The sequence below is a fragment of the Eretmochelys imbricata genome, chromosome 7, assembly GCF_965152235.1.
Source record: "Eretmochelys imbricata isolate rEreImb1 chromosome 7, rEreImb1.hap1, whole genome shotgun sequence".
NCBI lineage: Eukaryota > Metazoa > Chordata > Testudines > Cheloniidae > Eretmochelys > Eretmochelys imbricata.
This window is the reverse complement of record NC_135578.1, coordinates 485448-508119: the sequence shown is the minus strand read 5'-3', so window position 1 is coordinate 508119 and position 22672 is coordinate 485448. Positions and strand designations below refer to the sequence as shown.

Below are 22672 nucleotides of genomic sequence, written 5' to 3'. Positions count from 1 at the left end.
TTAATGAGGCCTGAGAGCCATAGCTTCTACAGCCGGAAAGATAAACAGCATCACTGCTGCTCTCTCCTTCCTATCCCAGGAGCAATGGAAAATGTGGGAAGACATACTGGAGGGAACTTACCCAGCTTTTGAAGTGTCATTCACTTCCTCACATTCCAGGTCCTATTACATTGAGACCCCGCAGGGTACTTTATTGTTTCCAGATACAAAAAAAGATGAACAAGGTATTTCCAGGTGTAGGAGCCACTCTGCTAATCCTTTAATGGACAGTAGGAAATACAGATAGGAAACTGTGCTCTGCCAAGGACAGGAGAATTTCTCTCTGTGGTAGGGCTGATTGTGTTTTGTTATTACGAAAATCCTACCAGACACATTGATTATTGAACCAAAACAGCTCCATTTTCCACGGAAAAAACAAAAAGAAAGAATCATTGTGTTCCGGCTGGTGGATGCTGTATTCTCTTTCTGATATTTATTCCCTGAGCTGAATTTGGAAGATCACTTTAAAAAAAAATTGATATTCTGCACTCACCAGTTGTGGAAGTGAAAAGTGTGCAACTGGAACTAGATCTCTGCCAATGCACAGAAGAGGGTGAGAAGCAGAGGGTATACCAGGAATTAGTGGAGAGATCTCTCACAAACCCCTGATCATTGAAGCATGCCTGTGTATGAGATCAAAATTCCAAACAGGGTCCTGTAAGAACTGGATTTTTGTTTGTGATACTTTTTGTTTTCCATTACGGTCATCTTCATCTTATGTCAATGTTTTTTCTGATCTGAGACTATGTTCCAGATAGTATTCATCCTCAGTCCAGGCCTATGATAGACTTTCCTGGCACCATGAATCTGTCCTTGATTCAAGATACTCTAGAAACCATATCTCTGTGTTTCCTCCACTTTTTCTGTACAGACTCTTATTAGAAATATTGTCTAAGAACAGATAAGTGACTCTCTTCTTCCGTAAAGCCAACACTATTGCTACCATGATCCTGAGAGAGAGACTCTGGGAGCACACAGAAGATCAAATAGTAAAGATCAAAGTTGGGAAGGGAAAGGAAAGAGGCTGCCACTCATCTACAAAACACAGGAATGATCAGAACATGGTTAAGTGGGAGTGCAATGCTTTGAGGACAAGCTTTCTTTAGGAAAAAACTGTTAATAACCTTCCATAACTGTTCTTCGAGATGTGCTGCTCATGTCCGTTCCACGATGGGTGTGCATGCGCCATGCGAATGATTGCCAGAGAATGTTCCCTTAGGGGTATTTGCTGGGCTGACTGTAGCGCCCTCTGGAGCTGCACACGTATGTGCCAATATAAGGGTGCTGCTGGCTCCATGCCTTGTCAGTTCCTTCTTACCGGTAACTCTGACAGAGAGGCCATGGAATGGACATGAGCAACATCTCAAAGAATAACAGTTACAGAAAGTTACTAACCATTTTTTCTTCAAGTCCATTCCATGCTAGGTGACTCACAAGCAGAACCCCAGGAGGTGGGCTCAGAGTTAATGGACATGTTGACTGCAACACTGCTTTCCAAACTGGCCTCGTCTTGGGCCTGTTGGGTGATGGCACAGTGAGATGCAAAGATATGCACTGAAGACCAGGTTGCAGCTCTGTAGATGCCCTGGTTTGGGACCTGTGCAAGGAACACCGCTGACGAAGCTCAGGCTCTTGTGGAATGAGCGGTTACTATGGCTAAAAATAAAACGTTCGCCTGCTCGAAACAAGACCAAATACAGGCGGTTATCCAGGACGAGATCCTTTGGGTTGACGCGGTTAGCCCTCTCATCCTTTCTACTATTGCCACAAAGAGTTGCATGGATTTGCAGAAGGGTTTAGTTCTCTCAATATAAAAAGTGAAGGCCTGCCTAATGTCCAATGAATGAAGCCATCATTCCTCAGAGTTCTTGAGAGGTTTTGGGAAGAAGACAGGTAGGCATATGACCTAGTTATTAATGAATTGTGACACCACCTTTGGCAGGAAGGCCAGACGGGGGGGCTCAGTTGAACCTTGTCCTTGAACACCATGTAAGGTGGTTCTGACAAAAGGGCCTTGACCTCAGAGACCCTTCTGGCTGAGATTATCACCACCAGGAAGGCGACCTTCCAAGAGCGAAGTAGCAGGGATCGCTATGCTAATGACTCAAAGAGGGGTGGGGAGAGGATGAGTTTCGACAGGAACAAGCTGAAATCCCCTGTGGGGGAGGGTCAATTTGTGAACTTGAGGATACAGTTTTTCCAAGCCCTTAAGAACTGTTATTTCATGGGAGAACACTGATCTCCCATAGGGGTGGGGAGAGGTACGTGCCGATCCTGTTCTGAGCAAACCTGCTCTTCAGGGTTCAGCCATGCAGCATCCATGCAGTTAGGTGCAAGTAGGTGAGATTCAGGTGAAGTAACCAGCTGTGGTCTTGAGAAATTGGGTGCGGTCGGACTGGGAGTGAGAGCGGAGCTGCCACTGAGAGGTCCAGGAGCATGCTGAACCAATGCTGGCATGGCCACACTGGTGCTATGAGGATAATTCATGCCTTGTCCCGCTTGATTTTTAGAAGAACTGTGTGCATTAAGGGGATTGGGGCGGGCGGGCGGGCCGGGGCGTACAGTAGGTGGTCTGCCCACAAGAGTAGAAAGGCACCGGAGAGGGAGCCTGGGCTGTGCCCTGCAGTGAACAAAAACAACGGCATTTTCTGTTCTGCCTGATGGTGAACAGATCCACCTGGGGAGGCCCCCACCTTTGGAAAATGAATTTGGTTATCTGCCAATATGTTCCAGGCTCCCAGGAGATGTGACACCTGGAGATGAATGGAGCGTCTCGCACAGAAGTCCCATAGATGGCCAGTCTTCTGATACAGGGTTGAGGATCAAGTCCATCCTTGCTTATTGACATAGAACCTGGCTGCTGTATTGTCTGTCAGGACTTGTACCACCTTGCCTGAGACCTGGGGAAGGAACATCTGGCATGCTAAGTACACCGCTCTGAACTGCTGATGTTTATGTGCAGGAGAGTTCCTTCCTGGGACCAGAGGATCCAAGATCCGAAGTTGTTAAGATGGGCTCCCCATGCTATGTTTGACACATCCAAAATTAAGGATACTGATGGTTGTGGGTTAACAAAGGGCACCCCCATTATTACCTATCTTGGGTCTTTCCACCAGTTCAGGGTGGTGAGAACCAGGGGAGGGATCGTAAACACTGAGTCCAAGTTGTGTCTTCTCAGGGAGTAAATTGACGCTAGCCACATTTGGAGGGGCCCGAGGCGCAGCCTTGCATATTGAACCATGTAAGTACAAGCCGCCATGTGACCTAGAAGCTTGAGGCACACCCGAGCTGTTGTGATTGGGTGGGCCATGTTATTGGATATCAGGTCCATCATGGTCTGGAAAAAGGCCTCCAGCAGGAATGTCCTTGCTTGGGTCAAGTTGACCACAGCCCAAATAAATTCCATTCTCTGAACCCTGGAACAAGAGTTGACTTCTGCTCGTTTATCAGCAGGCCCAGTGCGCAGAAGGTGGCTTGGACTGTGCTGATGCTATTCTGTACTTGAGCCTGCGACTGACTTTTGATCTGCCAGTCACAGAGGTACAGGTAGACTCGTATGCCTTGCTGCCCGAGGAAGGCTGCAACAACCACCGTACACGTTGTGCAAACGCGCAGGGCTGCCGATAAGCAGTGGTAGTGGCGTTGACTCACTGTAAACCTGAAAAATCTTCTGTGGCCACGGGAGATAGAAATGTGAAAGTACGCGTCCTTTAAGTCGAGGGCGGCGTACCAGTCCCCCGGATCCAGGGAAGGAATGATGGAGGCCAGGAAGACCATGTGGAACCTCAATTTCTGGAGATCAGCTGAGGCAACATAGGTCCATGATATGCTGGAGGCCCCCTCTGGCATTAGGAAATACCAGGAGTAGAACCTCTTCCCTCTCTAGTCTTGAGGAACTTCCTCCATGGCCCCCATAAGTAGGGGGGGATTACACCTCCGAGAGGAGGAGTTGATCATGAAAAGGGTCCCTGAAGAGGTATGGGGCGAGGGGAGGCAGAAACTGCAGGGTATATACCAACTGTCACTGTGTTCAGGACCAATGGTCCAATGTTGTGAATGACCATGCCAGGCTGAAGAGTGACAGACGATCCAAAAATAAAAGGGGAGGCAGATCCGATACGGTGACTGGTACAGCGCCATTGGACACACCTTCAAAAGGCCTGCTTGGGCCGACCAGAGTATCTCTGAGACCCGACTGGGAGGCTGAAGTGGGCAGAAATGGTTGGCGCTGTTTATAACTCCTTTTTCTTTTGTAGGGCTCCTGTCTTGGAGGTGCCAAGAACCAAGGATGCTGCTGAGGCCTGAAGTGCTTTCTGGAAGCAGACGGAGCGTACAGACCTAAGGATCATAGAGTGGCCCCTGAGCCCTTCGGCCCATGAAGTCTTGTGTCCATCTGCTCTGAGAAAAGAGAGGAGCCTTCGAAGGGAAGGTCCTGGATGGACTGTTGGACCTCACTGGGAAGGCCAGAGGACTGGAGCCAGGAACAGTGCCTCATGGTGACCACAGAGGCCACTATCTAGGCTTCAGAGTTGGCAGCATGCAGAGCCGCCTCGAGAAAGGTCCTGGCCATGTTCTAACCCTCTTCTAGGAGGCTGCAAACTCCTGTCTTGACTTTTGGGGCAGGGAGTCTTTGAATTTATTCAGGGAGTCCCACAGATTAATATCGTATTTCCCCAGCAAAGTGAGTGCAGGTATTCAAACTTGCCTGCCGGCACCGAATTCTTTTCTGCCCTCTTTGAAGTAGGGGCCAAAGAAGAAGGAGTTTGCCCCAGGGCCTTGACTGGTCCCATCACCATCTCATTGATGGGCAGGGCCACCTTGGATGGAGCTGCTGCAGCCAGGATATCAGTAAGACTCTGTGATGTCTCTTGGAGCTCCTCGATCTCCAAGTCCAAGTTTGAAGCGACCCACTTCAGAAGGTCCTGATGGGCCCAGAAATTGTCCTATGGAAGCAGGCTACTGAGACCCGCGACAGCCTTAGCTGGGTAGGACAAGGAGAAGGCTTGCACCAGGGGAGGGGCTCCTCCTTCTTCTTCTGCCTTGACTATGTCCACTAGAGGCATCTCTTGGAAGTCAGTACTGGAGTCAGTAGCAGAGTCGGGGTCCGGTGCCAAGTGGGAAGGAGCGTTAGCCCATCTTTCAGAGACCACAGAGTAGGATTGGTGGGAGGAAGGACCCAGCATCAGGGGAAACCCCCAGAGGTTCCAATAGGGCCACTGCATAGGCCAGTGACCCGCTGGCTAGGTGCCTGCTGGAGGACTGGCGCTGAAGCTCAGTGGAGCATAGGCTGGGTACCGATGGTGGGCTTTTGGCAGTACATAAGGTTCCCCTTCAGACTCTGAAGAGGATTCTTCTCTCAGCAGCCACAGTGAAGCAGTACCCACTTCTGCCTCCATGTGGTGCTTGGGCTCCGGGAACCAGTGGTGTGCCAGAGATCGGGATGCTGGAATCAAGTGGGGCTTGCCCCTAGGTGGTGCTGGGAAGGTGCCTGACGCACCCTGTTCCCTTCTGCTTCCGGACGCCAGAGCTGGTGGGTGCCCCATTGGAGCTGGCAGGACCGGAAAAAAGAGAAGGTCCCTGGCCACCTGAAAAGCTTCTGGGGTCAATAGCATTGTCAGTCCGCTGGCACTGCAGTGGTTTCCTTGTGTCGGCAGAGGGTCCCATACCAGGCTGAATGCGGCAGAGTCGACAGTGCCGACACAGGTCCAGGGGTAAAAGAATGGCCTGGCATAGGTCTCACTAAACAGCCTTCTCTCCACTTGTCTGTCTTCTGCACGAGTGAGTGCCCTCTCTCAGTATGCTGCTTCTTGTACTACTTCCTTGGCACCAGAGACGGTGCCATGAAGAGCTCAATGCTGGAGGAGCGCTTTACCCTGACACCAAAGTACTTGGCGTCAAATCGGAGAGGCTCAGCTCTGAGACAGGTCTGAGGGTAGCTTGCATGAGGACAGCTGTCAGTCTGATGTCCCTGTCTTTTTTCGTGAGGGGTCTGAAGTCCTGACAGATCTGGCATTTGTCCTTCACACGAGTTGCACCCACGCACTGTAAGTAGCTGGAGTGCAGGTCACTCAGGAGCATAGGCTTGCCACAGGAGGTAAAAGACTTGAAGACCAGCGAAAGGGGCATGCCTGGCACCTGGGGCGAAAGTCCCTCTATGACAGGAACTAACTATTTACACTAATTATATACACTAAAACTACTTGAATCCATATACACTACACTATGATAACAATGAACACAGAAAAACCTCAGAAAACCAATAGGAAGAAGCCTTGCCAAAGCAACAAGGGCTGTTCCAGCAACTGTCACGTGCTGTAAGAAGGAACCGAGAGGGTGAGGGGCCAGCAGCGTCCCTTATACCACTGCATAACCTGTGGCATCAGAGGGCCATAGAGCCAGCCCAATGGATACTACTAAGGGAAAAATCTACGGCAACAGTGCACGTGGTGTGCGCACACACCTAGTATGGAATAAACATGAACGAGCAGATGTTTCTGACAGGGCCTCTCTCTGCTTGTTCATGATTTTCTGAGGCTAAAAATCGGATGGGGATCAGGTTGTAGTGCTCTGATCTGAAATTCACAATGGCAAGACAAGAGGCAACGGGTTCAAACCACAGCATAGCAGATTTAGATTAAATCTCAGGAAAAACTTCCTCTAACTGTAAGAACAGTTCAGGACAGGGGAACAGACTGCTTAGGGAGGCTGCGGAAGCTCCTTCCCTGGAGGTTTTCCAAAGGAGGCTGGATAGCCGTCTCTCTTGGATGGTTTAGACACAACAAATCCTGCACATTGGCAGGGGATTAGACTGACCCCTGTGGTCACTTGTAACCCCAATGATTCTGAATCCTTCATTCATGTCACAGCTTTTCCCTGGGTTGCTGAGATTGTGAATGGGACAAAGTTCATCTTGGCATTCTTGCATAGTCCCCTCTGGACAATGTCCAATGACTTCATTTAGTCAAAGTTATTAGTAGCCCTTTTGCTCTCAAATTCAAAGAGCCAGGCACCAATCTGGGGTCTAACTCCAAATAACAAGGGTCAGGAGACCTGCAGATAGCTCTGAGGCAACTGAGGGCAGTTATTGACCCTGTACTTGTTCTAGCTACCACTTGCAAAGAGATATTTTCTCCTATTGCACTTCACAGATTGCTTCAACTTGCCATATTACATCTATTCCTTTCTACAGTGTTTGGTAGGAGTTAGAATTAAAAGCCAACTTTTCTGATGACTCTGAATAGCCTCAGGTTTCCATAAAGTTCCCATTGTATCACTAAGATAGCTGGGGATGAGATGCTCAAACAAATCAGCTTCAAGACCTCATTTACCTGCATGTAAAAGATTTGAGTCTCTAGTTCTCTCTCTTCAGGGAGAAACCCTTCAGCCATGTGAATTTTTTAGGTTGAGAAGACTACACTTGTAATATTGTCCAACCTGATGAGAGCGACAAGGGTGCTTAAGGTGGCAGATGACAGTTCATGTTTGTTTGTTTCTGTTGACCTGCTCCCTGAGAGTTTTCATGCTCAAAGGAGGGGGCTGAGGCCAGGACTGCCTGGACTCAGTTGCTTGTGAAGGGCCTGCACAGTGAGGAGGCCATTGTCTGGTAAAAATCTCCCCCAGTTATAAATGCTGAGTCCTTGACCACCAGGGATAATAGCCACACGTATCTTTGTTAGAGACAATGGGACAAATTTTGTCTGGTGCATACTGAGGAACCTTCTGGCCTTATAAACTTTAGACTGTGTGGGTGGTCGTGAGTGCGAAAGAAGTAAATGGTGGAGGCTCCTTACAGCCTGTCAGTTCTTCCACATTTGGGCAGCTGTCACGCTCATCACTCCACAGCTATCTGCTGGGGGGTAGGGGGAGGTGGAGTAGAGGCATGGCAGCCTGCAGCAGAAACTTCGAGCAATAACCTGGATATTTGAGCATGGCGACCCACAGCTGGGAACGCCAGCCCAACAGCCAGGGCATGGCAACCCACAGCAGCAGCAGCTGATGACAACTTGATACTTTCTCAGTCTTGTAGGTCTGTCAGGACACCTCTGCCCCTTTTATATATCTTCCCAGTGTGTATGAGGACAGATAGTTATAGATCGTCTAGGGCAATGCAGACCCCCTAAGTGTAATTTTACAGTTCTCATTACACTCTTGCCTGACAGTCTCTTCTCTATTTGGTTTCAATAAAAAATTAAAGTTTACGATTTGGTTCTCTAACTTGGATGTGAAATGCTGACCTTCCTTTCCTAAAGTGGAAGAATTCCCCTGGTGGTGGGAGAGATCTGCATGCTTCAAGAATCAGCACATCTATGGCCTGGTCCTTTCTGCACTGATATGCAATGCTGCACTCTGAAACTGAGGAGGGAAATGGTGCTGAATGTATTATTCATTTTATCCTCCTTTGGGGAGTTTGTCCCTATGATCCTGCTTCAGACAGAGGAGCAAACCTGAGCTCAGAGACAATCTCCTCAAAAATCCAGTACAGCCTTGGGACACAACTGGGAATTAGACAAGACATTATTGAGTCCAACTGTTAGTCTACAAATTTGAAGCAAAGTTTGGAATTTCCCTCAGAAAAGCTTTGCAGCAGGGAGGGTGGTTGAGCCACTGGCTGCTGTAAAGGCAGAAAAAACTGGAGGGAACATCAGGAGGCAGGAAATAACCCCTGCTCCAGAGACTGACAGGAGGGATTCTGCCCCTAATCTGTAAGACTGAAGTACCCATTGCAATGAATGTGTGGACCTTAGCACAAAAAAGAAAACATATTCCAGGAAGATATAAAACATCCCTTATGTAGCAGCAATGGTTTGGTTAGGTCAGGAAGATTTCTGGACCTATCCCTGAGAAGGGCCTCATTCTTCTGTAAACAGAGTTGGGAAGGGTGCGCAAAAAGTGGTAAAGACTCTTGGCCTGATGTCACATAAATAAGGCTACGATTTTTTCACGGAGGTCACGGAATCCATGACTTCTAGAGAACTCTGTGAATTCAGCCCTGTCGACCAGGAACTGCAGCGGGGGGACCCCAGCTCCCCTGGAGTTCCTGGCCACTGTGGGCCCCAGGCAGCTCTTAACTGCTCCCCCCAAAGCTCCCAGCTGCCTTGGGTGGCAGGGCTCCCCTCCCCCACTGCAGCTCCTAGCTGCTGCAGGCGGCGGGACACCTGGAGTTCCGAGCAACCGCAGGCACTGTAGGTCCTTCAAAGCTTCCGGCGGCCGTGGGTGGTACCTTGGAGCTCCGAGCCCCCACAGCTGGTGGGGGCCCCCAGAGTGGCCCAGCAGCTGCCAAACCTCTGAAGGCGGTGCGGGGATCCCGCAGCTAGGCTCTCTACTTTGTCAGGGATATTTTTAGTAAAAGTCAGGGACAGGTCATGGGCTTCCATTAATTTTTCCTTATTGCCAGTGACCTGTCCATGACCTTTACTAATAATATCCATGACAAAATCTTAGCCTTACTCATGAACTATGTTAACCTCTTCCTTCTATATATAGAAACACAGGACTGGAAGGGATCTTCAGGGTCATTGAATTCAACCCCTTGATACTGCAGGCAACTTCGTCAGATAATCATATCCATAAACTAAAACTAGTTGGGTTATTTACCCGCACCAATCCTATTGGGAGCCTATTCCAGAAACTCACTGCTCATGGTTAGAAACCTTCTTCGAATTTTCAGCCTGAATGTATGCACAGCCAGTTTATACCCATTTGTTTTTGTGCCAGCATTGTTCATTTTGCTTAAATAGCTCATCTCCTCTCAGGTGTATGTATAGACACCAGTCATATCTCCTCTCAGCCTTCATTTTGCTAGCTACACAAGCCAAGCTCTTTTAGTCTCCTCTTGTAAGACAAGCTCAATTCCCATGATCGGCCTTGGAGCCCTTCTCTGCACCTGTTCCAGTATGAATACATCTTTCTTGAACATGGATGACCCGAACTGCACACAGTTTTCCAGATGAGGTTTTAACCAACGCCTTGAACAATAGCATATCTCCCTATTTCTACTGCAAATACTTATACACAGATATGCCTTTATCTGCATCAGGGACTTGAAATGGTCTTCTTGCTCACCAGCTGAGACTTTGCACTTAGGACCCCATGGATTGGCCTCCACCTGCTCCTGTATTCACACTGGTTCTTACCTGCATTCACACTGGTTCTTACCTGCATCTGGGACCCAATAACTGTATTATTGCAGGACAACTCTGTCTTGTTGATTGTGTCCAGCACAGCAGTTTTGCCCACAAATTCTTTATTGGCACTTAGATGCTGTTCCAGGAGGTTCTGTACATCAGCACTGTACTGGTTAGTAAAGGCTTCTTCATACTGATCTGTCCAGAGCCGTATCCGGTTCTCCCAACCCTCAGCTGTGTTCTCATCCAAGGCATGTGCTTCAGAAGGAGAATTCTGCATCAGAGAACATAGGGTGAATGAATAGTACTTGCTGGGAGAAAACTCAATCCTAGAAGCTCTGGTGGAAGTGCTGGAGCTCACCAGTCTTCTTCCTCTGTTGCCAGAACTAGAAAAGTGAGTCGCACACCAGCCCTGGGCCCCACTCAAATACTCAGATGACCACATGGGTATCCAAGAGGTGGTACCATTACATTTTCCACCCTCTATCACAGAGCTGCTTCTTACTAGTGAGCCATGGAAAATTTAGCGTTGGGTGAAACCCATAAGGGACACACTGCTTGAGTTGTCCTATATGGAAAGGAGACAGACTCAGAGGCATGGGGAACAGAGAAACAAGACCTGTTTTTCTCACTTGCCTCATGACCTCCTCCTTTTTCCCTGCTCCTCTTGCCTACTCTTCCCTTTCCAGCCCTTTATTCCCCACTCCTCATTTTGCTCTCGCCCCAACATTCCTTCTATAGTTCCCAACCCCAACAACAGAAAGGACAAAACACTAAAAGGTAAATGTTTAAGAATAAAAAGTAGCAATAAGCTAGTAAAAATGCACACTTGTGTAGAGGTTGCAAAAAGGGAAAGGCAGAAATAACAGAACAGGTGGAGGATTAAATAGTAGAAATAGACACATAATAAAATTGTTTATATTTTGTTATTTTTAACTAACACTTCACTCCGGCTTGGAACATTACAGCTGTGCCCATTGTCCAAGGGTTCATCATCCTGTGTCTTGATTACTGCAACATCCTGCCCTCTGATCTTGACAAATGCAATCTTGCTCCACTCATATCCATTAAGAATGCTGCTGCTAAGATCATTTTCCTAGCCCGCGGTGGCCAACCTGGGGCTCCGGAGCCACATGAGGCTCTTCAGAAGTTAATATGCAGCTCCTTGTACAGGCACCGACTCCGGGGCTGGAGCTACAGGTGCCAACTTTTGAATGTGCCGGAGAGTGCTCACTGCTCAACCCTTGGCTCTGCCACAGGCCCTGCCCCCACTCCCCCCTTCCCCTTCCTTGAACCTGCCATGCCCTCGCTCCTCTCCTTCCCCCCCAGAGCCTCCTGCATGCCACGAAAACAGCTGATCAGGAGGTGCGGGGAGGGAGGGGGAGGCGCTGATCGGCAGGCCAGTGAGCGGAAGGCGCTCAGGGAATGCTGATGGGGGGGCTGCTGATGTATTACTGTGGCTCTTTGGCAATGTACATTGGTAAATTCTGGCTCCTTCTCAGGCTCAGGTTGGCCACCCCTGTCCTAGCCTGTCACTTTGATCGTGTCTCTCGGTATCTCTCCACCAGCTCCATGCTCTCTACTGAATCAAATGTAAGTTGCTTGTATTCACTTTTAAGGCCACTCAGGATCAATCCGCACTTTACATATAATTTCTCATTTGCTGCCAACTCCTGCCTCCAATTGACCCGTGATTCCAGCCTCCATCACCTAATTGTAAAGTTTTCACAAACAAGCACCTTCGTGCTTTCTCCCAGGCTAACCCTGCATTTGCAAGGCACGCACCATAAACACCTACAAAGCTGCCTCATTATCCTCCTTCAAATGCTCCTTTGCTGGGATGCCTAGGAAGAACCCGACAACAGTCAGGCTGCTGGTGTGCTGAGACCCCTGCCTACCACTAATACTCTCTCACAGATTCCCTGTGATCCCACACCTCTGTATACATCTGTTTCTTGTTTCACACTTAGATTGTAAGCTCCTCGGGGGCAGGAACTGTCTTTTTGTTCTTTGTTTGTACAGCACCTAGCACAATGGAGTTCTGGTCCATGACAAGGGCTCTAGGTGCGACAATGATGTAATTAATAAATAACTGTAAAATAAATATGTAAGTATACAGTATTAGCACTAAAAGAAAAGGAGGACTTGTGGCACCTTAGAGACTAACCAATTTATTTGAGCATGAGCTTTCGTGAGCTACAGCTCACTTCATCAGATGCATACCGTGGAAACTGCAGCAGACTTTCCACGGTATGCATCTGATGAAGTGAGCTGTAGCTCACGAAAGCTCATGCTCAAATAAATTGGTTAGTCTCTAAGGTGCCACAAGTCCTCCTTTTCTTTTTGCGAATACAGACTAACACGGCTGTTACTCTGAAACCTGTCAATATTAGCACTGTTACCTTGTCCTACCTTCCCTTCCATTGTTTTCACACTCATTTGCTGCATTCTCTCAAACCAGACTGTGTTTTACATGTTAGTGCAGCACCCAACACAGTGGAGGGCTCTAATCCTGAGCACAAATAGCGTGGGTGCAGAACGGGCAATGAAAAGTGGCTAGAAGCATGGAAAGACCTCTGCATAAGATGATACTGAGAAGACTGGGATTGTAGTTTTGACAGGAAATGAATGAGGCCATGATAAAGGCATTATTAAAAGTGAATGAGAGAGAACGTAATTAGGTGCTCCTGTTTACCCTCTCCTATAAGACTACAGCAAGGGAGCCAAACAATAACATTGGAAGGCAATGTATTTAAAAGGGAAATTCTTTTTACATGACATAATTAACCCATGGAACTCTCTGACACAAGATACCGAGGCCAAGAACTTAGCAGGATTCATAAAGGACTGAAATGTTTTTGGAACGGATACTTCAGTGACAGGCACCACAGAATAACCTCAGAGCATAATAAGAACATTCACAATTATGTTAGATTAGATAAACAAAGGATAACAATATTCAGAAACTTGAGTTACATATATAACTGTCCACTACAGGATTTTGTGCAACTTCCTCTGAACCATCTGATATTGGCGACTATCAGAGCCAAGATACTGAACTAGGATGGTGAGACATACCAGGGTACAATCCAGACTAATGAGCTGCTGTGTCACCCCTGCCCTCTATCCTGGGGTGCCCTTTACAATGCTTTGCTGCCGTAGCCTCCAGCCTAGACTGTACCCTGGTATGTCAAAGTGACGCAGCAAGCAAAGTTTATGCACAGCTTGTTATTTTAAATGAGGCTTACACTTCAAGCACTGGTACACCAAATTTTGAGCGAGTCTCAAGTGTGGTGGCTGGAAACAGTCAAAGAGAGGTGTTGTCTGTGCTGCAAGAACACAAAGAGGGGTTTTCTAACAAGCCAGGGAAGACACTTGCTAACTCAAAAAAATCATTACAGAAGGGCCACAGCCACCTTTTCCAGCAGACCCTACAGGGCCCACTGTCAAGGTACAGGAACAGAAATACAAAGCATGGTGGACCTAGGAGTAACCCCAGCGTGGCTGGCAGGCTGCAGTTGCACAGACACTCAAGGTGTGGCTTGCACACTCAAAGGCTGTTTGTGAACAATCCAAGTGGGAACTCCTTCAGCAAGACATTGTACGGCACCCAAAGCTGCAGGGCAGGGGTGACATAGCTGCTCATTAGTCAAGATTGTACCCTGGTACATCACAGATGGACCTTGGTCTGATCTGGTAGGATAAATGCTACATTTCTAGGACAGTGCTTTGGTCCAAATGTAATCCTTTCCCCAGAAATGGTACTTGTGAGACAACCATTACCAACCCAGAAAGCCTGAATACTTGCATTCATCCATCCCAGTTCATGGGGCATGGAGAGGAACAAGACCATTTCTGTTGTGGACCCCAATATTATTTAAACTTAACGTACAAGTACATTAGATTAGATGAGTCAAATGACAGCTTACCTCACTAGATACTGGGCCATGACTCAATCCTGCATTCTCACACTCAAAATCTCTCCTCACAGGTGTCACTGATCAACCTCACGCTAGGTGGCAGGGTGGGGTTTACCCAGCAGAGAGAAATTGATAAGCCCTCTCAGATGAAAGCAGAGTTCACCAACCAATGGGAAATTCCTCTAACACCAACTCAGAAAGGGTTCCTTTCTGGTGCGTGAAAGGTCAGGGCTTATCCAGAAGCTAGTGTCAGAATCAGAGAGCCCCAGACAGACAAATCAGGAAAAAAACTGCTGAGAGAAGTGACACAATCATGCAGGCAGCTCAGTTCCACTCACCTTCATCCGCAGAGATTTCCGTGAACCTTCTCGAAAGGCCTGTGCCCAAAACAAGAGAACGATGCCCATCAGTATTTATACCCTTTCTTTAGATTTCTATAAAGCTCTCTCCCCCACCACTCGATGGAGTCCAAGGATCACATTTAAATTAGATAACATTAAACATGTAAATTACTCCCAGCCCAATGGCCCAGAGATCACAGCATTTCACAAAAAAATGGCAGAAGCCACAGGAAGATTTAAACAGGAGGTGCTGGACCTGAACAGAAAAGCTCCACAGAAGGACTCCAGCAGACATTCTCAGAGAGGGAGTTTCACAGACATTATTCCTGAACTGAGAAAGTTCATCCCCCCTGACCTGACTAAGGAAAAACCTTGGGACCACGAGAAAGAGTGAGCTGACCAATCTCAACTGCCTTGGTAAGGAGGAGGGTCGGGGACCATCTCTCATTGAGCTTTATTATTCAGTAATTCTAAGAATTGAACCAGCTGGTTTATCAGCAACCACTGCAGATCACAGAGGGATGGTGCTATCAATTCCTTAACCCTAACAAGTAAGCCGCATTCTGCTATCTCTGTGGCGGCAGATCAATTTCACGGAAAGCCCAAGTAAGTAGCAAACTACACTAATCAAGCTGCTGGTGAAGAAGACACAAACAACATGTATTGTCTGCTTCACAACACAGACAGGCATGACGAAGAACAATCCAAAGCAATTCAAAATCCCCAAATCCTTTCATCAGCCTCATACCATCTCAAAGAAAGCCACCCAGAAGTGCCACAACTTGTGGGAACTCCAGAAAGGGGGCTGTTAGACAATGAAAAGCACCCATGGAGATCTCCTTCCCAAGAATCAGCCCACCCCCACCAGTAACTGCATCCCAGACACACAGCACACACCTCTGAGAAAAAAGAACAGAGTCCTCCTAACGTTTCAGTCCCATCGTATCAATGAACCTTCTGCCACAAGCAGATGTGGACCCCTGAACAGGTTTTTCTGAATTCTGATGAACCAGCAAGAAAAACGGAGATGCAATTCAAAACCGAACCTAAAGCCTCTGAATGCCAAAGGGCAGTACAGGGAAACAAAGGGGAAGACAGATCAATCTGCAAGCTCCAGGCTGGGGTGGCTAAGCAGCTCATAAAGATGAGGCAGTGGTGGGACATGAGAACTTCCTTTCCATACAGGCTTACTTGAAGTAACCAAAGGATGACCCACTTTTGGGCATGCTGACCGCAGCAGGGGTCAGCCTGCACTCACCAATACTGTGCCCAGCATTTGGTCTGGGCTGTTTTTGCCATGCTCACATACCTTGATCTTCTTGGCCTTTGGTGCAGTGCGAGCTTTCTCCATACTCCTTTTCCGCTTCTTAGGTTTGTTTCTACGGACCCGATTAACAGTGAGAGTGATGCTTGTTGGTGTGTGCTGCGTAGCTGTGTACAACACTGTGGAGGGAGAGAGTTCCTCATCCCAACTCTCGGTTGCACTACTGTCTCCACCTGCAGGGAGGAGTATCATGTTAGCAACTTTATGTCTATCTTGGAGAGATCTGCATGCTTCTTGGTCCTCCTTCACAATGATTTGCTAGCTAGACATTGCTCCTCAACCTCAGAGCCCCGCAAGTTCAACCTCCCCTCCACCGCTCTCCCAACCTTCTGACACTGCACAAGATGATATTACTGCATATTTGGTCTCTCTGCCCCGCAGAGAACTTGCCACATCCCTTGACTCCCAAGGGTGGAGAGAAAAAGACACATTATTGTGTTTATCACAGCTACAGGTGACAGCACTGAGAGACAGGAACAAAGAACCTTCTGGCCCTGTTGGAGGAGACAACAGTGTCACCTTTACTCACAGCATGATTGCAGCCTTACCTGACACATTGTCCTGCTTCCGGCGGCGGAGTCTGATCACTTTTCCCCTGCTCATTCCCCTGCAAAAAGAGAATGAACAATTGAAGCCAGTTTTGTAAGGGTCAGTCAACTTGAAAGTCAACCAGATGTCACAAGCTGCATGCCCTGCAAGGGGCCCAGGGTGATAAGAGCATCAATTTGTCATTCTCATCTCCACTCCTAGTGCCACCAACACTTGTCAGGTTGACAGAACAAAGGGGGAGGACTGATACTTGGCAAAGCACTCGAGAGAACACTTCAACCAGCAACAGAAAGTTGATCCCCAACTCAAATGTGATGGTCTGGCAATAGAAGTGAAAGCAGGAACCGTTCCATTCTGCAATGTATCAGAAGTTACCTGCATTTGTCACACTTGATGAGGAAGCCATCTTGAGAGAGAGTGCAGTGACACCAGCTGGGAATGGACTCTCCCTCTGAGGTGCTCTCACTGTCCCCAGAGTTCTCCTCGTCAGGTGAGTGCAAGCCATTCAGCTCGGCCCGAGGGATGATAGTCTGAACTGGGGGAGATGCTGGAGGGGTCGGAGGAGGAGGAGCTCCATAATTATGATCCTGAAAATAAACATTTCCATCAGTATTATTTTGAACATAGGGAGTTCAAAGTCTTAGAGTATGTCTACACTGCAGCTGTGCTGCTGAAGCACTTCTGGTGAAAGTGCTTTAAGCCGACAGGACAGAGCTCTCCCATTGGCTTACTAACTCCTGCCTCCGCAAGAGGCAGTAGCTATGTTGACGGTAGAAGCTCTCCTGCTGACATAGTGTTGTCCACAATTTACATCACTCTGGAGTGTGGCTTATTCACACCCCTAAGCGACAGAAATTATACCAAAGTAACTTACAGTGTAGGCATAAACTCAGTTCTAACTCAACAGCCATCCAGGAAACCAACAAACAATCTGAATGGAAAACAGCCTGCAAATAGCTTGAAGCAATAGTTCTGAGAGATGTGAACTGCACAATTTGTCTCAATGGGCTGTTGACATTGAAACCTCTGAGAACAATTCAAATGTCAATATTGACTGTTTCTCTGCTAATCGTTTTGAAAAAACTTCCAGCTAATGTGCTTAACCCAAAATCTCAAACCACTTTCCATGCTTTCCCTCTGCATATCTCAAGTCTTTAACTTCTCCCCCACCTTCCCAAGTTCTGACAGTTGTGTTCTCAATATGAAAATCTGCAGCACACTAAAAACCAAGTGTGAAGACAGTGTAAAATAAATTGCAGTTGGTATCAAACACTACCAGCGAGGATACTGTGGAAGGTGTTACACATTCATATAGTTCATTCAACAAAATCCTCCATTTTAAAATTTAAAGGAAGCTGTTGCAGATTTTCCTATTTGCCTCCCAGAGCATTGCAGGAAAAGACAGTTACCTTTTCTGTAACTGGTGTTCTTTGAGATGTGTTGCTCATGTCTAGTCCACAATAGGTGTGCGTGCTCACCACATGCACCACTGCCGGAAGTTTTTCTCCTAGCAGTAGCCATAGGGGGGAGCGCCCCGCCCCGACACCTGGAGTGGCACCTGCCTGGCGAGGTATAAGGGGAGCTGCACGCTTCCCCCTACCCTCAGTTCCTTCTTGCCAGACAACTCCGACAGAGGGGAACAAGGGCGGGATGTGGAATAGACATGAGCAACACATCTTGAAGAACACCAGTTATGGAAAAGGTAACTGTCTTTTCTTCTTCGAGTGATTACTCATGTGTATTCCACAATAGGTGATTCCAAGCTATATCTGTTGGAGGTGGGTAGGAGTTCACAAGTTCCCACGATGGAGTACCACCCTGCCGAACCTGGCATTATCCCTGGCCTGGGAAATGATCACATAGTGCGAGGTGAACGTGTGAACCGAAGACCACGTGGCGGCCCTACAAATGTCCTGGATGGGGATGTGGGCCACGAAGGCAGCTGACGAGGCCTGCACCCGAGTCGAGTGTGCCCTCACAATGGGCGGCGGGGGAACCCCTGCCAGCTCATAACAGGAACGGATGCATGAACTGATCTATTTAGAAAGGCGCTGAGTGGAAATCGTCTGACCCTTCATGCGCTCAGCCAAGGCGATGAACAATTGCGAAGACTTTCTGAACAGCTTGGTCCACTCAAGGTAGAAAGCCAGAGCCCGCCTCACGTCAAGCGTGTGGAGACGGTGTTCCTCACTAGTAGCGTGAAGCTTGGGGCAAAGAACTGGCAGAAAAATGTCCTGACCCATGTGGTAGGCGGAGACCACCTTCGGAAAGAATGCGGGGTGTGGGCGGAGCTGGACCTTGACCTTGTCCTTATGAAAAACCGTATAAGGAGGTTAGGGCCCTGAGCTCCGAGACTCGCCTTGCCGACGTGATGGCTACCAGGAAGGCCACCTTCCACGAGAGATGAGACCAGGAACACGTGGCCAGTGGCTCAAACGGGGCCTTCGTGAGATGAGCCAGCACGAGGTTTAGGTCCCACTGTGGATCCAGGGGCTTGGAATATGGGTGGAGACGGTCCAAACGCTTAAGGAACCAGCCGGTTATAGCATGGGAAAACACTGTGTGCCCTTGCACTGGGGGATGAAAGGCCAACATGGCCGCCAAGTGTACCTGACTGACAAGGGTGCCAGTCCCTGGGCCCTCAGGTGGAGGAGGTAATCAAGGATAAGCTGGATAGGGGTGGCTGTCGGGGAAACACCCTGCCCTGCAGCCCACCTCGAAAACTGAGACCAGTTTGCCACATAGGAGTGGCGAGTGGAGGGCCGTCTACTTTCGAGGAGGACATGCTGAACCTGTTCCGAACACGTCCTTTCCTCGCCACCTAGCCCCTGAGCAACCAGGCTGTGAGGTGAAGCGCTGCTAGGTTGGGATGGAGGAGGCGGCGGCCCTGGCCCTGAGAGAGGAGGTCTGGCGGAGCGGCAACTGCCATGGCGGAGCTACCGCCAGCCCCGAGAGGGTCCCGTACCAGTGCTGCCTGGGCCATGCCGGGCCAACGAGGAGGACCCTCGCTTTGTCCGTCTTTATTTTCTCCAGGACCTTGCTGATCAGAGGGAACAGGGGAAAGGCGTAGAGGAGCTGGCCTGACCAGGACAGGGTAAAGGCATCGGAGATAGTGCCCTTCCCTAGGCCCCCCCTGGAGCAGAAACGGGGGAATCATCGGTTCTGCCTGGTCGCAAATAGGTCCATCTGGGGAGTACCCCACCTTCGGAAGAGCTGGTGAGCCATTGCCGGGTGTAGAGACCACTCGTGCTGAGAGGCAAAATTCCTGCTCAAGCGATCCACCCTGACATTCCAGGCACCTGGCAAGTGGAAGGCTTTTAGGTAGATGTTGTGGGCTATACAGAAGTCCCACAGACTGAGGGCTTCATGGCAGAGGATCGAGCTTCGTCTTGTCTGTTGATACAGAACATCGAGGCCGTGTTGTCCGTGAGGACCCTGACTACCTTTCCCTCCAGGTGCGAGTGGAAGGCCATACATGTCAGTCACACCGCCCTGAGTTCCTTGACTTTTATATGAAAGGGTAGGTCTTGTAGAGACCACAGGCCTTGGGTCTGAAAGTTCCCCACATGGGCCCCCCAACCCAGGTCCGACGCGTCGGATAGCAGCTCCAACGACGGGGCCCTGTCCCTGAACGGAACCCCTTGGGGCACATTGTTTGGGGCAGACCACCACCGCAGGCAGGTGATCACTGAGTTTGGCACGGTGAGGACTTTGTCCATTCTGTCTGTGGCCTGGGAGAACTGCGAGGCCAGCCAGAGCTGGAGGTGCCTCATTCTTAGTCTGGCATAATGGAATGCATCTGTGCACGCAGACATGTGACCCAGCAGTTGCAGGCAAGCCCTGGTTGTCATCACTGGGAACCTTGTGACCAAGTCGATGAGCCCTTTCAGGGTCTCAAACCTGTCTGGTGGGAGAGACACCCTGGCCGACGTTGTGTCCAGTAGCGCCCTGATAAACTCTATGCATTGGACTGGGACTAACATGGACTTGGCGTTGTTTATCAACAGTCCCAGGGCAGTACATGTGGACAGGAGGAGCGCCACATGATCCCTCACCTGCGACCGGGAGGTGCCTTTGACTAGCCAGTCGTCCAGATATGGGAATATTTGGACCCCCTGGCATCTGAGGTAGGCCACTACCACCGCCATACACTTTGTAAAGACGCTGAGGTCAGTGGACAGACCAAACAGTAGGACCGTGAATTGGTAGTGACTCCGTCCCACCACGAAACAGAGGAAGTGTTTGTGCCCCTCGAATATGTGGATGTGGAAGTACGCGTCCTGTAGATCGAGGGCAGCATACTTGTCCCAGGGATCCAGGGAGGGGATGATGGAGACCAGGGAAACCATGCCGAACTTGAGTTTCACCATGTAGTGGTTCAGGCCTCGCAGGTCCATGATGGGCCTGAGCCCCCCTTTGGCCTTCGGGATAAGGAAATACCGGGAGTAATACCACTTGGGCACAGCCTCTATAGCTCCTAGGTCCAGGAGCCGCCCCACCTCCTGCTCGAGCAGAGCCTCGTGAGGGGATCCCCCAGGAGGGATGGGGGCAGAGGCGGGTTGGGCGGGGAGCAGGTAAATTGAAGGGTGTAACCTTGGGAGATGGTGTTGAGGACCAATTGGTCCGAGGTGAGCCGCGACCATTCAGGGAGGAAAGCACACAATCGATTGGGCTTTACTGGGGGTAGGTCCCGTCTGAGAACCAGCGGGGTCCCCCGGAGCATCCTGTCAAAAATGCCTTTTGCCTGCCCGCCCGCCTGCCCTTAGAAGACCCAGGCTGGGGAGCAGGCTGAGATTGCCGTTGCGGGCACTTTCTATAGTCCCGCCGCTTTTTGTGGGCAGCCTCGTACTTTGGGAGGGCGGCCTGGGCAGGAGCCTGCTGCGGCTTGAACTTGGGTTTTGCCGGAGGAGGGACATAGAGGCCCAAGGTCTGGAGGGTCGTGCGGGAGTCTTTCATGCCATGCAGCCTTGTGTCTGTTTCCTCAGCAAACAGAGCCTTCCCGTCGAAAGGGAAATCTTGCATTGATGACTGCGCTTCGCTGGAGAGGCCAGGGAGCAGAAGCCATGACGCCCGTCTCATGGACACCACTGAGGCCATGGACCATGCGGCCGTGTCCGATGCATCTGAAGCGCCCTGCAGGGATGCCCTTGCAGCCGCCGCCCTTTCCTCCACAAGTGCCTTAAACTCCTTATCGCGCTCCCGGAAAGAGTCCTCAAACGTGGGGAGGGATTCCCAGAGTTTAAACTCGTAGTGGCCCAGGAGAGCCTGACGGTTTGCTACTCGTAGCTGAAAGCTTGAAGAAGAATAAACTTTTCTCCCAAAAGTATCCAGCCTCCGAGAGTCTTTCTTCTTGGGGGTCGAGGCTGGTTGCCCCTGCCGCTCCCTGTGGTTGACCGACTTGACCACCAAGGAGTTGGACGCCAGGTGGGTATACAGATACTTGTGTCCCTTCGTGGGTACAAAGTACTTGCGCTCCACCTTTTTAGAGATGGGAGCCAACGAGGCTGGTGTTTGCCACAGGGCATTTGAAATTCTTGCCACCCCTTCATGGAGAGGCAAGGCCACCCTGCCCGGTGCTGAAGGGGACAGCACATTGAACAGGGAGTCTGAGGGCTCTTCCATCTCCTCAGCCTGGAGGTGGAGGCTCGCTGCCACCCTTTTTAGGAGGTCTTGGTGGGCCTGGGAGTCCTCCTGTGGGATGGAAGGGGGCGGGGCTGCAATCAGCTCCTCCAGATGGGGCGAGGCCAGTGTGGTGCTTTGGGTGTCGTCCAGCACCGGAGGATCCACCACCTGGATGGACTCCAGGCATGGTACCGAGGACACAGGTCCCCCCGACCTTTTTTCTGGTGGTCGAAAGAGGGATGCTGAGGCACCGGTGGGGCCAGCTGTTCAGGCTGGCTAGCTAGGCCTGTAGACGAGCGGCTGTGAGGGGAGGCCAGGCTGGGAATGATCCGCTGCTGCCTCTGGACCAGGAGTATCGGCGGTGCCGGGATCTACGCCAGCCACGGGACCACGATCTCGATGCGGAGGAGCGGCACTGACGGTAGTAGCTGCTTTGACGGGAGGACCCGCGTCGGTGAGACGCAAGCATTCGATGGCCGGGGCTTTGGTGCCTTGGCGGGGACTTGGAACAGGAGTCCGAGAGGGAACGGCATCAACGATTGTGTTGCAACCAACTGTGGTATGTCCTGTGAGACGAGAGACGTCTGCCACGGTCCCGGCGGTATTCGCTTCGCAAAGACAAGCGGTGCCGGGAGTCCCGGTCGGACGGCACCCATCCGGACAGTCTGGCCGGCATTGAGGGCGATCCACATGGACTGAGCCCTGAGTGGTGTCGGGAACGTTCCCTCGACTGAGACTGGTACTGGGCCATTG

General features: G+C 49.9%; 1 protein-coding gene across 4 annotated transcripts in view; it reads right to left on the bottom strand.

Moving 5' to 3' along the window:
- SETD5 (SET domain containing 5) overlaps window positions 1-22672 on the bottom strand; it is a 161788-nt gene that overhangs the window by 65253 nt on the left and 73863 nt on the right. For all 4 annotated transcript variants that reach the window (XR_013346570.1, XM_077821013.1, XM_077821014.1 and 1 more), the window contains exons 4-8: window positions 16673-16884; window positions 16297-16355; window positions 15734-15921; window positions 14422-14460; window positions 10195-10437 (exon numbers count right to left, since the gene is read on the bottom strand). Coding sequence is in view for 3 of the 4 variants with exons in the window: in XM_077821013.1 (XP_077677139.1) it covers window positions 10195-10437; window positions 14422-14460; window positions 15734-15921; window positions 16297-16355; window positions 16673-16884 (741 nt within the window). In the remaining variant the exon portion in view is untranslated. The remainder of the gene's footprint in view (window positions 1-10194; window positions 10438-14421; window positions 14461-15733; window positions 15922-16296; window positions 16356-16672; window positions 16885-22672) is intronic.